Source organism: Pithys albifrons, chromosome 11 (genome assembly GCF_047495875.1).
Source record: "Pithys albifrons albifrons isolate INPA30051 chromosome 11, PitAlb_v1, whole genome shotgun sequence".
Lineage (NCBI taxonomy): Eukaryota > Metazoa > Chordata > Aves > Passeriformes > Thamnophilidae > Pithys > Pithys albifrons.
The window spans coordinates 3,145,741-3,158,738 of NC_092468.1; the positions used below are offsets into that span (position 1 = coordinate 3,145,741).

Sequence of the window (12,998 nt, forward strand, 5' to 3'; positions counted from 1 at the left end):
CCCAACCCAGAGACATCCAGCAGGCAGGAAGGCCTTTCCCCACCGTTTCAGAGGGTGCAATGCCCCAGGCACAGCTCTCACACCACCCAGTCCCCAATCCCTCACCAGGGCCTGTTTTCCAGCATTACACAGCAAATCACAGTCCCAACACCCCCATCCCAACTGCAGCTCCCTCCTCCCCACCTGTGGGACTCCAACAATCCAACACCCACATATCCTTCTGAATGGTAGCAGAGTTTATTTTAATATTTTGTACAGCCAGCATTGGTCTCCAGGAATAAGTTATAATCTTACATAAGTGAGTCCACCCAAACCCACCCTTAAGGAATGTTCAACTTTCAGCATTTCTGATTTAGAGGGGAATTATTTAGGGGGAAATTGTTTAGAGGGTAAGACGCAGTCTGAAGAATGGAAATCAATCTGAATTAGTGATTAAAACTCCTTGGAAACTCTCAGGGTTTCCTTGCCTCTAACTGGACCACAGACAAGCACAGAGGTCGTGTCTTTCAGGACTGCACTGACAATACATTCACCTCAAGGATTATTTATTTTCCCAAACTGGACAGGGGTTTGTTTCCTTTATCCCCAACTCCACACCCCACGGCTCTGCTCTGCAAACACAGACTTTCCAGTCCAGTACAATCATTGCTTGTAACAGATTTGTCCTGGATGCACTGGGACCCCACAGCCTTCACTGAGGTGTTCTCAACACCCCCTAAAGCCCCTGCACCACTCACAGCACGGTCTGTCTGAGGCAGCCCCTCAGCAATGAACACATGATACAAATAAATACTTGTTAATCCTTTAAATGGTAACAACTTACACAGTTCCAGTGCAGAACCTGGTGATGGACCAGGCAAAAAGCACTCCAAGGGCAAAGCCTCACTCACCTCCTTGCACTGCTCTCCTTGAGGAATAGAGAGGGCTGAGCAACAGCCCGAGAGGAATTCCTCCCTCTGCCATGCACAGAGAGTCACCAGTGTCTGACCTTAAGCAATTGGCATTCTCCAGTGCAAAAAAAAAAGCAAAAAAAGAGGTTGTATAAGCATTTTCTTCTCATTTTCCCTCTCTGAAAAGGAACTCAAACAGCTCAGGCAGCCCTGGGAAACACTGAGCAGCACGAAACCAGAGTCAGGAGCTGGCTGTGGGACTCACAGCTGTACAGCCCCACAAGAGAGCCCTCCTGGGGCTCCCTACAGACCTTCCAGCCTCGGAGCAAAGTGTTGCCACCAGCAAGTCCCTCCTCAAGACACCTGGAAGCTTCCCAGCCTGCACAGGGACACACCTGGGGGCTGTACCTGGCTCTGGGACAACTGCTGCAAGTGCAGAGCCCAAACAATGAACACACCTGCAAAGGGCTGGTGAGTTTTACTCGTCCTGGGCAGGTATTTGGGTACTGGGGGATTTTATTTATTTAAAGAAAGGTTCAGCCAAGCCTTAAGGCCTTATATAAAGCCATGAAGCCAAAAACAAGGTCTGGATGCAGAAAGTGAATGCTCCTCCCTCATTATCTTGAAATACTTTGCAGCAGTGAATAGAAAGTCTAAGAATGCATTTAAAAGTTGGTATCTGTGATGAGGAAAGGAAGACAGGCTTAGTGCTGCACTGAGCCTTCCTTTCCAAGGGGAGGGCAAGTTCTGGTGAAAGGAAACATTTTGTGATTCTTACAGAGGACAAACCTGTCACTGAAGCCATGGAAACTTTCACAGGAACAGCCCAAAGTAGCACTGTACTCCACAAGAGCATCCCAACACACGTTAAGACACAACAGAAGGGCACTGATATGAACCTGGACACCTGTCCCAGGTGTGTTTGTTCTGACACCTCCCAGAGGGGTGATTTTTTCCCTTTAACAAGTTATGTTCCAGTTAGAATAAAGCAAACCCTTTCCTTTAACTCTTCTTTTCAACGTGTTCTGTATATACAACCCTTAAAATACACTTAAAAATAGCTGCCCACGTGTCGTGTCGTCCCACTGGGGAAGGGCAGTCACACAGACCCTGCCTCTCAGGACACTAAAAACTGTGAACACCCCCAGCAGCCCTGCCCTGCTCCAGCCCCAGGGAGGGAGGGAGGGAGGGAGGGAAGGAAGGAGGGAACAAGCAGTTTGGAAATGGGAGTCTCTCACAAAACACACCACTTACAAATCCCGGGGGAATTTCCTCAAGCAGTTTGGTATGGAGTCCTTTCTGAAATGTTTGAGGTCACACTGCCATCTCAGCAATGAAATCAGTTGCAACATGCATGTGTCAGCTTCCCACTCAACCAGCTGCAGCCCTGAGGATTTGTCTGGCCTGGCAGAAAGAGGAAAAGTAACACAATTCCTGAAGTATGGCTGGTCGTCTGTTTCCAAACCCGATGTGGTTGCCTCGATGGTTCTTGGACACACACCCACACTTTTTTGCTGTTTTTTTTCCTCTAAGACACATTTCCCTCTAACCAACATGCAGATTTTTCCTCCCAATCATCCACATCTCGACGTCCCAAGGAAACAATCCACATCATCCATCCAGAGGTTTTCCCAGGTAGACCAAAGTCACTTCTGTGTTACCATAGACAGCAGACACTGCTGGGTACAGGCAAACTTTTGGCAGTCCTCTGAAGGCAACTCCCAGGAACTCATAGCCCCTCTCAAACGCTAATGTTTTGTCTTCCATGTCCAGGATAACTCGGATCCTCTCACCTATCTGGAAACAGAGACAGGAGAGGTGGAATAAAAACAACCCACAGAACCCACAGCACGTTCAGATGGAGACAAAAACGATGCAAAGTGCAACCCAGCAGGGAATTTTAAAGCAAGGCTTTCCTGCTCCTCATGACTGATTGCTTTTATGATGGGAATTTCCCAATTTCACTCAAATCCACCACGATCCTGAGTGCCTCTGATGCAGAGCAATCTGTACCCACCCCCTAATTATGACACCAAATATGACCCTTCTCATATGAACACATCAGAGCACTGAGAGCCAGCACAGAGTGCCACGTGCTCTGGAATTCTGTAGAGCTCTGGAAACTTTACAGTGGCCTCCAAGTTCCCTGAATTCTGCATTCAACTGCTGCTGTTGCTGAGCAGGTTCTCGTTTGTGAGGAGCAATTTTAAAGGCAATGCATTTGTTTAAGAAAGGCAAGTGCCACCTACAAAAAATCCCAGAATAGACTGAAATGCAGGTGCTGTGGCTGACAGAGGAGTTCCCTCGCCAAAGCCAAAGGAAATTCCAGCACAAAGGGTAAAATAACCATGAAAAACACAGAATAAATAAACACACACAAGGGAAACCAACGCTGACCGTGGCAGGAGACTCAGATCCAGGCAGGCACGGAGCTCCCTGGGTTATTTCAGACATCAATACAAGCCCCAGACAGCAGCCACAAGCACAGCAGGCGCCACACAAACTCCTGACTCTTCTCCAGCCCCAGCACTGGGGATTTCTCCCAGCCAACTTATTTTAATACCAACCAACACCAACACGTGTGTGTTCCCTTTAAGCACATTTTCCATGAGCAGATCACTGCACATGTCTTAATAAACACAAAATATGCCAAAGGATCACTGACTGGAACTCTCACATGAAATTCAGGAATATCAGAAGCAAGTTACTACACAGATCTGCACACACAAGTGAAATATAAGCCAATACAAAGCCACAGCACTGAGGGTTGGACTAGAGGATTTTTAGAGTCCCTTCCAACTAAAACCATTCCACAGTTCTGTGATTATGAAATGGAAATTAGAATGCATCCAGTTTAGGCTGTAACTCAAGCAAATCCATCAGTCAAAACGGAGCTGTGTGAGCAGGCAGAAGGACAAAGATAAACACGACTCTAAGGACAAAAAGGTGGGATGGCATTTGCTCTTGAATACCCTGAAGTTATCTGAACATCAGGTCCCAGCCAAGGGATGTCACCCACGGGAAGGCAGCCAGCCAGCAAAGGCAGCACTCAGCACTGCTGCAGGTTCTTGCAGGAAGACTCTTACCTAAGCACTAACCTCAGCTCACCCTGCCAGACAACAACAAAGGGGCAAACCACTCAGACACTCACCCTGCTGTGGGGCAAGGAGCTACTTCAGAAGGCTACAAGAGTCTTTATTCCAAAAAGCAATGCTGTGTCTGAGCAGACACACACGGTACACACTCCACACACTCTGAGATTAGAGCGTGGAGACAACCCAGGGGCAGCTGCACTGAACACCACACAGGTGTACCCTTTGGAAGCAACAAACCAAGGGGGAAAGGGTTCACGGGGGGAACCATCTGCCTTCTGCAGGGAAGGCAAAGAGACCCCTAAGTGGGCACTTAGGAGCAATTTGGGAGACAGCCAGAACACGTGACAGGCTGCTGGGACACACCAGGAGACAAGCAGGACATGCCAGGAGCCAGCCAGAACACGGGAGAGGCTGCTGGGACACACCAGGAGACAGCCAGGACACACGAGGGGCAACCAGGACATGCCAGGGGCAGCCAGGACACGCCAGGAGCCAGCCGGGACATGGGAGAGGCTGCTGGGACACACGAGGGGCAGCCAGGATGTGACAGGGGCCACTGGGACACACCAGGAGCCATCCAGAACACGAGAGAGGCTGCTGGGACACACCAGGACCCAGACAGGACATGCCAGGGGCCGCTGGGACACACGAGGGGCAGCCAGGACATGCCAGGGGCAGCCAGGACACGCCAGGGGCAGCCAGGACACGCCAGGAACCAGCCAGGACATGGGAGAGGCTGCTGGGACACACCAGGAGACAGCCAGGACACACGAGGGGCAACCAGGACATGCCAGGGGCAGCCAGGACATGCCAGGTGCCAGCCAGGACATGGGAGAGGCTGCTGGAACACACGAGGGGCAGCCAGGATGTGACAGGGGCCACTGGGACACACCAGGAGCCATCCAGAACACGAGAGAGGCTGCTGGGACACACCAGGACCCAGACAGGACATGCCAGGGGCCGCTGGGACACACGAGGGGCAGCCAGGACATGCCAGGGGCCGCTGGGACACACCAGGAGCCAGCCAGAACACGGGAGAGGCTGCTGGGAAACAGGAGGGGCAGCCGGGACATGCCAGGGGCCGCTAGGACACACAAGGGGCAGTCGGGATATGCCAGGGGCAGGCAGGACACACCAGGGGCAGGCAGCACCCCCCAGACCCGGTGCAGCACCCAGCCCTCGCCAAGCCCCCTCACCTGGTACTTGGGCGCGTTATTGCACTGGGGGAAGCTGCCGTTCACCTCCCCGTTATGCAGCAAGTTATTGTCCACCAGGTTCCAGCCCCAACTCTGGTCGTCGCTGCCCAGCAGGGCCACGTACCCCTGGCACTGCATGGCCGCGCGCTTGGTGGCGATGCCGATGACGGCCACGGTGCCCAGCGGGCCCTCCCACCACACCTCCCAGGCGTGCCGGCCCTCGCTGAAGCCGATCTTGGTGCGCGCCCCGTCCGTGCTCTGCGCGATGGGGTTGCGGTGCAGAGTGAAGCCGTTCTTCTTGATGTACACGTTCCGAGAGCAGTCGTTGGTGCTGAAGGCGTGGTGGAAGGCACGGACCTGCGGGAGAGAGACCGGGAGGGGCTTGAAGCAGCCCGGGCCAGGGGAAGGCGTCCCGGCCCGGAGCAGGGGTTTGACACGAGATGGGCATTACGCTCCCTTCGAAGCCAAACCCTTTTGTGGCTCTGCGAGATAAACCCCGCGGTGTTTGTTTGGCAACCCCGCGGGTTTCCAGAGGTGGCAGGGCCTCACCGGGAGGGGTCCCCTCGGGCCTTGGGGCGAACCGGGAGGGATCCCCTCAGGCCGCACCGGGAGTGGGGGTCCCCTCGGGCCTTGGGGGGAATCGGGAGGGGTCTCCTCTGGCCTTGGGGCGAACCGGGAGGGGTCCCCTCGGGCCGGGGGCGAACCGGGAGGGGTCCCCTCGGGCCGGGGGCGCCGCTGGCTCTCACCTTGCCCTTGTAGGTGGGCACGTTGCAGAGGATGTCGGTGCGCAGCGCCTCCTCGGCCAGGCAGCGGGCGGCCAGGCTGCGCCACACCTCGCTGTTCTCATCGCCGTGCAGGACGCGGTGCCACAGCTTGCAGACCAGCGCGCAGCTCCGCAGCTCGCGCAGCTCCAGGTACGAGAACACGAGCTCCAGCACCCGTCCCGGCAGCCGCCAGCCCGGTCCTCCCCACGCGGCCGCCCCGGGGCCGGCACCGGGCCCGGGCCCCGCTGCCATCGCTGCCCTCGCACCCGCCCGGTGTCGGCGGGGCCGGGGCCGCCACAGGCCTCACGGCGCCGCCATCTCGGCCGCGGGCACCGCCCCGCGCCTGCGCGCTGGGACCGGGGCGGGGCCGAGCAGGGCCGGGACAGCGCGGCGGGGCAGGTGGGACCGACCCCCGGGACAGCGCGGCGGGGCAGGTGGGACCGACCCCCGGGACAGCGCGGCGGGGCAGGTGGGACCGAGCCCCGGGACAGCGCGGCGGGGCAGGTGGGACCGAGCCCCGGGACAGCGCGGCGGGGCAGGTGGGACCGAGCCCCGGGACAGCGCGGCGGGGCAGGTGAGACCGAGACCCGGGACAGCGCGGCGGGGCAGGTGAGACCGAGACCCGGGACAGCGCGGCGGGGCCGGGTGAGACCGACACGCAGTAGCCCTCGGGCCGAGGTGAGACCGACCCCTCGGGCCAGGGCAGGGCAGAGCGGCGGGACCGAGCTCAGACCTACCCCCGGGACCGCTCGGGCTGGGATAGCCCAGCGAGACCGACCCCCGGGACTACTCGGGCCGAGGTGTGAACGATCCCCGCGCCCCCTCGGGCCGGCCCCGGCAGCGCCGAGGCGAGACCGATCCCCGGGACCCCTCAGGCCGCCCCGGCAGCGCCTCGCCCCGCGGGACGGGACCGGAGCGGACCGGGGGCGGCCCAGGGCCTGCCCTGCCGGGGCGGAGGTCAGCGGCTGCCGCGGGCCCCGAGGCTGTGCGGGGACGGCCCAGGGCGGGCCCCCGGCTCTGCCCCACGCGGCCCTCTCGGTAACATTGCTTAATCATAGAATGAACTCGGTTGGAAGACACCTCTGAGATCAGCAAGTCCAACCCTTGATCCAACCCCACTGTGATCTCCAGCCCATGGCACTCCGTGGTGATCACAGTGGGCTTGGATCAAGACGTGGTGGATTCTCACTCAGTGCCACATCCAGTCTCATCTTAAAAACCTCCAGGGATGGGGAATCCACCCCCTCTCTGGGCAGCCCATTCCAATGCCTGAGCACTCTCTCTGCAAAGAATTTCTTTCTGATATCCAACCTAAACTTCTCCTAGCAGAGCTTAAGCCCATGCCCTCTTGTTCTCCTGCTGGTTGCCTGGGAGAAAAGACCCATTCTCACCTGGCTACAACTTCCTGTTAGGTAGTTGCTAGGACTGAAGTTTTCCTGCTGGGTGGAATGGGTTCTGGCTGCTCCTTGGATGTGGCTCAGTAAAAATCATATGGAAGATGTACCATGGTAAAACAACCCAAACAAAACAAGCCGTTCATTGCCCAGTAGTACAGGGAGCCCGGGGATGGTAGCAGGGCTGTCACACATGCCCTCCCCTGCCATTAGCTCTCCTTTCCCTGCAGTGTCTCAGCCTCTCCCAGGCTTATTATGCTTTTGTGCCACTCTTTTTTTTAACTCCCCTCCCACTTAATTTTCTGCTGATGTGGTCCCATAAGCAGTGCTGTGGCACTGGCTGTGGGCAGTCACGCCAGGGAAGGGTGAGCTTGGCAGGCATGCTCTGAGACACAATTAAATATGTTGCAACCCTTGTAACTACCTGCCTTAAACTGGTACTTCTTCTTTTAAAAATATTATAGAATCAGTGTGTAATTTAGGCTGGAAAAGACCTGCCAGCACCTGGTGTCACTGCTTTTTGAGCCCAAGCTTCATGCAGGTACTGAGCTAAGGTGCCCATTTTAACTGGTCACCTGTGCTGGTTTAAAGGCGAACCAGCAGGGGAAATGAACTCACCACGAGAGAGATTATAAGTCAGACCTAAAATTTAATAAAAATATTACAATAAAAACACTGACACAAAAGGGCAATTGCTTTCAACTCACAAAAACCCAGCAGTATAACCCAGTGTCCTGGGGCACAAACCCAAGGGGGTTTGTTTGCCCTTGTGCTGAGACCCCCCCGCCATGGCTCCTCCAAGTCCAGAGAAAAAGGAAATGAAAAACCTGTTGGTGCAGGTGAGGGCTGTGGTCTGGGCGAGAGCGGTGATCTCCTCCTGTCGAGGTCCTGCTGCTCCTCTGGATCCAACGAGAAGTTCCCGAGGTCTTACCCACCACTTATGTACCTTCAGGGAGCACCCAGTCCCTCCCCCTGGGCAGGGACTCACACAATGGGTGATTAACTTTGGAAGCCAGGGGGTGTTGAACTGTTGATGGCCCATGAGCAGCTCCGCCCCCTCAGGCTGGGTGTGAAGGTGCCAATGACTCCCTGGGCAGCTGCTGCTAATGGCCCATTGACCTTGGGGAATGAACAGAGGGGGTAGAATACACAGCTTTGATCACCCCCACACAATGTCAACTGGTCCCTCCTGCTCAACTAGGACAACACCAGAGTTTCAAGCACTTTGCCGGATGATCTTATTGCTTGATAAGTTTCTGCTGTAATGAGACCAACAACCAGCTCAATTGTTTTTGTTGGTTTCAGAGGTGTCCCTGAAACATGGCAGTCAGATGGAGCGGTGGCCACTCCTGCCCCGTGCTGTGCCTGAACGTGAGCGCGGAGGGGCTGGTGGTGTCCGGCGGGGAGTGCGGGGAGCTGGCGCTCTGGGACGGGGGAGGCTCTCCGGCAGCACAGCTCCGGCTGCCGGGGCAGGACGATGTGACCTCCGTGGTGTTCTCCGCCCGCCGCCCCAGCACCCTGTACGCCTCCCACGGGGAAACCATCAGCGTGCTGGACACCCGGTCCCTCCAGGAGCCCCTGGAACGCTTCCATGTGAATGAGGAGGAGATCAACTGCCTCTCCGTGAACGACACCGACGGCTTCCTGGCGGCGGCGGATGACTCGGGGGCCATAAAGATTGTGGACTTGGAAAGCAAGAAAGTCACCCGGTCCCTGAGACACTCCAACATCTGCTCCTCTGTTGCCTTCCGACCTCAGCGGCCTCAAAGCCTGGTGTCCTGTGGGCTGGACATGCAGGTGATTTGCATACACGTGTAGATGGTTATTAGTGAAGTGAAACATTACCCACCTGTGTAGTGACTTTCACTGAGAGTGAGTGTGCCCAGCCTGCACTCACTGGGAAGCTCCATCACTATCCTAGAGTAGTTTTGACCCAAAAACTTAAGTGTCAAGGCTGTTTGTGCCATTTTCTACTCAGCAGTTCCTCTCCCTGTTTTTATCTTCCTTGATATTCAGAATCCAAAAGTGAGTGGGCTGGGGGGAAATCAGAAGGCGGTGCAAAGCTCCTTTCCTACAGGTAGATCAACGTTCTTCCACGTGGAACATATCACTGAAAGAACAAGTCACTTTTACAATTCATCCTTTGTTCTGATTGACCTCTTGGAAACATGAAATGTTCTTTGCCTTTTACATTTTCTCATCAAGAGCAAACTTTGTCCTTTGCATTCCGAGAAGAGCCATGCTGGGAGTGTACTTGAGTCCCAAGCTGGCCACCCAGAGCAGATGTTTTTCAGTAATTTCTTTCCAGTGGTTGAAATCTGACCACATTCCTGGTTTAGCCTAAGATGAAAACTGTCACTTCTCAAAGGTTTCTGTGGTTCCAGTGGTGTCAGGGTGAAGTTTGTTTGACAGTGTGGAACAGTTTCACTCTGTGTTCTTGAAACTGAAGCACATCTCACAAACCTTAGAGCAAATACATGCTGCTAGTTAGCATAAATGATATTTTCCATATTAAAGCTCTGTGATAGATCCAGTCTGAGAGGAGTAAACACTCAGTGCCTTAGCTGGTTAACTCAGGTCTTTAAAATGCAGATTCACAAGCCTGTGGCTGGAAGCTTTTAATCAGAATTAAAAGCATTTATATATCAGTGGGTGCAAGTGAGGCAGTTACATTTTTGTGCCTTTTTATAGTTTCATTTATTGCAGCTGAGCAGGTTGGGGTTTAGGTGAAAGTCAAGAACCCAAAAGAGAAGTTGTTAGTGTGTTTTCCTGCATCGAGGCAGCCTTTAAGATACATCATTTCCCAAAGGGGAGCTGAGCTGCAGAGCTCTGGAATGCTGTGCTGCAGAATGTCTGTGGACAAGTTACGGGCTCTGTGAGCACCAAACCACGTTCTGGGCTCCACATCAAACCCTCGGGGAAGCCGTGGCTGATGAGAACTGAAATTTAGGTTGCTGGAGTTCTTTCAGAAGCTCCAGGGAAGCAGAGAAAATGCCATGAGGACAGAAAATACTTAGTTTGCAGAAAACTTGTCAGCAGTTGATGGATTCATCAAGCTGTCTGCAACAGAAACAGGAGATTTTCTGGAAGCATCACCCAGCCTCTGATTTACAGTAAATCACAGTTGTGTGGAAAGGTTTCCCTTTCATCCCTAGCAAAGTAGTTTTAATTCAGCAGGAAGAGCAGTCACTGAAACAGGAAAGTGACAGGAAATGACGTATTTGGGGTGGTTTAGTGTGATTTGGATTCTAGAAATGCAGAGCCAAGGTGACAGCTCTTTGTGGCCCAAATTTAAAGACTCCTGGTGATTACTGCTGGTAATTACTACTGAAGGAGTATTGACTACTGAAGGAATATTTTTATAACAACAAATAAGGCTTAGCTTTATAAGCAAACAGCACACAAGTGCTGCATTAGACTGACTTGTGCTTCTGGCTCTGCTGGCCTTGAAAATGCTTACTGTCAGTTCAGATCATGCAAGGGTTTTGAGAGAATGATTATTAATTGGCTCAATATAAATCCCTAGTGATTAAAGTGCTGTGTGAGACACAGGATTCATGTGAAGGCACAGTTATCACTTCAAGGGGGGCTTGGGAACAGGATGGCACTTGAGAAACAAGACTAAAAGCACAACCTCCCCCCCATCTCATCAGGAAAAGCACACCCTCCTCGATAGCACAAGCCAGGTCTACTCAGTGGATATAAAAAGAAATACAAATATGCCTGTTTAAAAATGAGAACCTCAACTACTGTTTGCATTTTGCTGTCCCATTTTTCAAACACATTCATGGAGGTGCTTATTTTAGGCCAAGTGCATAGCAGAGACAGAAATACAGAATGATAATGATCTCTGTTCACTGTGAGCGTTTCGTGTCTCTTCTCAATAATTGATGTGCAGTACATCATTATTAGTACAGCTGAGATGAATGCAAAGGCTTTTAGAGCAGTGTTTGCATCCCTTCTGTGGTCTCAAGGTCTGAGTCATTGACTGCAGAGTACAGCAGTGGGGCTTTGGAGAGCAGGCTGGAAAGGTTGGCCATATTTATCAAGGCAACTTCATCTCCTCCTCACCACACACCCTACAGCTCTTACACTCATGCCCAGCCTTTGCTCTGCTAGAACAAGAGGTGTGCTGACTTTATGTAAAACGGACAAATTATTGATTCATCCTGGTTTTTTTCCAGGTGATGCTGTGGAACCTGCAGAAAGCTCGCCCCTTGTGGACCACGAACCTGCAGGAGTGTGGCCCAGAGGAAGACAGCCCACAGTCAGCTGGGCAGTTCTTCAACCCGCCGCTCGCACATTCCCTGTCCGTCGCCTCCTGCGGAAACGTCTTTGGCTGCGGAGCTCAGGACGGCAAAGTCAGAATATTCCGAGTCACTGGTGTCAGGTTTGAGCGTGAGCTGGAGTTGCAGGGTCACAGCCTGGGAGTCTCACAGGTCCTCTTCATGCCAGAGGCATACTGGTTGTTGTCTGGAGGAAACGATGGGAAAGTCTTGCTCTGGGATGTCGGCAGCGAGGTTGGGAAGCAGCAGAAAAGTCCAGCAAAATCTCTGCAGAGGAGGAAGGCCCAAGCACCTGCTTCCAGCAGAAAAAATGGAAAGCTCAGCAAAGTGTCCTCAAGTGAACAGGCTGGAGTTGTGCCAAAGCTCACCATTGAGCACGGGGAGAAGGTGAACTGGCTGTCATGTGCGGAGATCAAAGGCTCCAGGAGGGTGTTGGTCGCTGACCAGAGCAGTTCTGTGACAGTGTATCCCTTGCTGGAACTGTAGCCATCCAGGTGTTTACAGAAATTTCTGGGGCAAAGCCACTTCTCAGAGCAGTCACATCTACTGACAGTGACCCCCACTGTGTCCTCGGAAGGGGAGGGGATTTGCTGTGCACTCGAGGTGTCCCCAGGCTCAGGCAGGTTCTCAGTGGCTGCTGTGCTCACAGCTGCCATCTCTGGCAGGGTTGGCAGTTCTCTGCTTGAAGTGAAACGGGTCTCTCTATTTAGGGGTAGCATTAATTCATGACTAAGTTGATGTAATTAAGGCTGGAGGAGAAACCAGTGCTAAGGGGATGCCCACGGTGCTGAGCAGTGGTAGGGCTGTCGCTGGCTGAGCTCTGTGGGGTTTACACTGTTGCAGTGCTTTGTGTGACTCTCCCCAAGAAGCTGTGGCCCAGTTGGCTTAAAGTGGCTGTAGTGAAATCTATTTTCCATCACTCTGTCCACCAGCTGCATGTAAGACTAGAGAAACATCAATTAATGAGTAATCAAATGAGTTTCCCTGTCGTTGCCAATTGGTTTTGCTGCAGCAAAGGAAGGAGCAGGGGAACTGTTAACACCCGTTTGACAGGTCAGCTGTCAGTTGTTTATCCCAGGGAAAAAGAACTATTACACCTCAATAAATGCTTTCTTTGTCACTGCTCCCTTGTGCTTAGACTCACTCTAATATTGCCAAACTCACACAAAGTGGTGTCAAAAAGTGTATTGTATCCGTGTCACAGGAGGAATATGAAGGGCCAAAGGCATGGCTTCTTACCCAAATACTTCCTGTTTTCCCAAAGCTTTGGAAACAGTGAGCAGAACTTGGCTTGCTAGAGGCATCTCTTCTTGTGCAAATTGAAGGTAGGGAGAACTAAGTGGAAATGCTGCAGCTCTTGACATGTTTGGTTC

General features: G+C 53.3%; 2 protein-coding genes across 7 annotated transcripts; one reads left to right on the forward strand and one right to left on the reverse strand.

The window, feature by feature from the left end:
* Positions 1-215: 215 nt before the first annotated feature.
* On the reverse strand, positions 216-6,295 carry FBXO45 (F-box protein 45). Its single transcript, XM_071566833.1, has 3 exons — positions 5,928-6,295; positions 5,182-5,538; positions 216-2,687 (listed from the first exon to the last, which is right to left on the reverse strand). The coding sequence occupies exons 1-3, from the start codon at positions 6,195-6,197 to the stop codon at positions 2,502-2,504; spliced, it is 813 nt and encodes a 270-aa protein (XP_071422934.1). The 5' UTR covers positions 6,198-6,295; the 3' UTR covers positions 216-2,501.
* Positions 6,296-6,298: 3 nt separating this feature from the next.
* Positions 6,299-12,749, forward strand: WDR53 (WD repeat domain 53). 6 transcript variants are annotated; one of them, XM_071566827.1, is made up of 3 exons: positions 6,299-6,623; positions 8,645-9,136; positions 11,524-12,749. In XM_071566827.1, the coding sequence occupies exons 2-3, from the start codon at positions 8,660-8,662 to the stop codon at positions 12,109-12,111; spliced, it is 1,065 nt and encodes a 354-aa protein (XP_071422928.1). In that variant the 5' UTR covers positions 6,299-6,623; positions 8,645-8,659; the 3' UTR covers positions 12,112-12,749. The 6 variants fall into 6 exon arrangements, with proteins under 6 accessions (XP_071422928.1, XP_071422927.1, XP_071422929.1 ...); XM_071566826.1 differs by having other exon boundaries at positions 6,299-6,554; XM_071566828.1 differs by having other exon boundaries at positions 6,299-6,519.
* Positions 12,750-12,998: the final 249 nt, after the last annotated feature.

What these genes read in the sequence shown, in the direction of transcription:
- FBXO45 (XM_071566833.1), bottom strand. Translation starts at nt 6,197, where the DNA reads ATGGCAGCGGGGCCCGGGCCCGGTGCCGGCCCCGGGGCGGCCGCGTGG. An exon ending in TGCCCACCTACAAGGGCAAG is followed by an intron (nt 5,539 to 5,927) that starts GTGAGAGCCAGC and finishes TCTCTCCCGCAG; the next exon opens with GTCCGTGCCTTCCACCACGC. An exon ending in ATAACGCGCCCAAGTACCAG is followed by an intron (nt 2,688 to 5,181) that starts GTGAGGGGGCTT and finishes CTCTGTTTCCAG; the next exon opens with ATAGGTGAGAGGATCCGAGT.
- WDR53 (XM_071566827.1), top strand. Translation starts at nt 8,660, where the DNA reads ATGGCAGTCAGATGGAGCGGTGGCCACTCCTGCCCCGTGCTGTGCCTG. An exon ending in CCTGTGGGCTGGACATGCAG is followed by an intron (nt 9,137 to 11,523) that starts GTGATTTGCATA and finishes GTTTTTTTCCAG; the next exon opens with GTGATGCTGTGGAACCTGCA.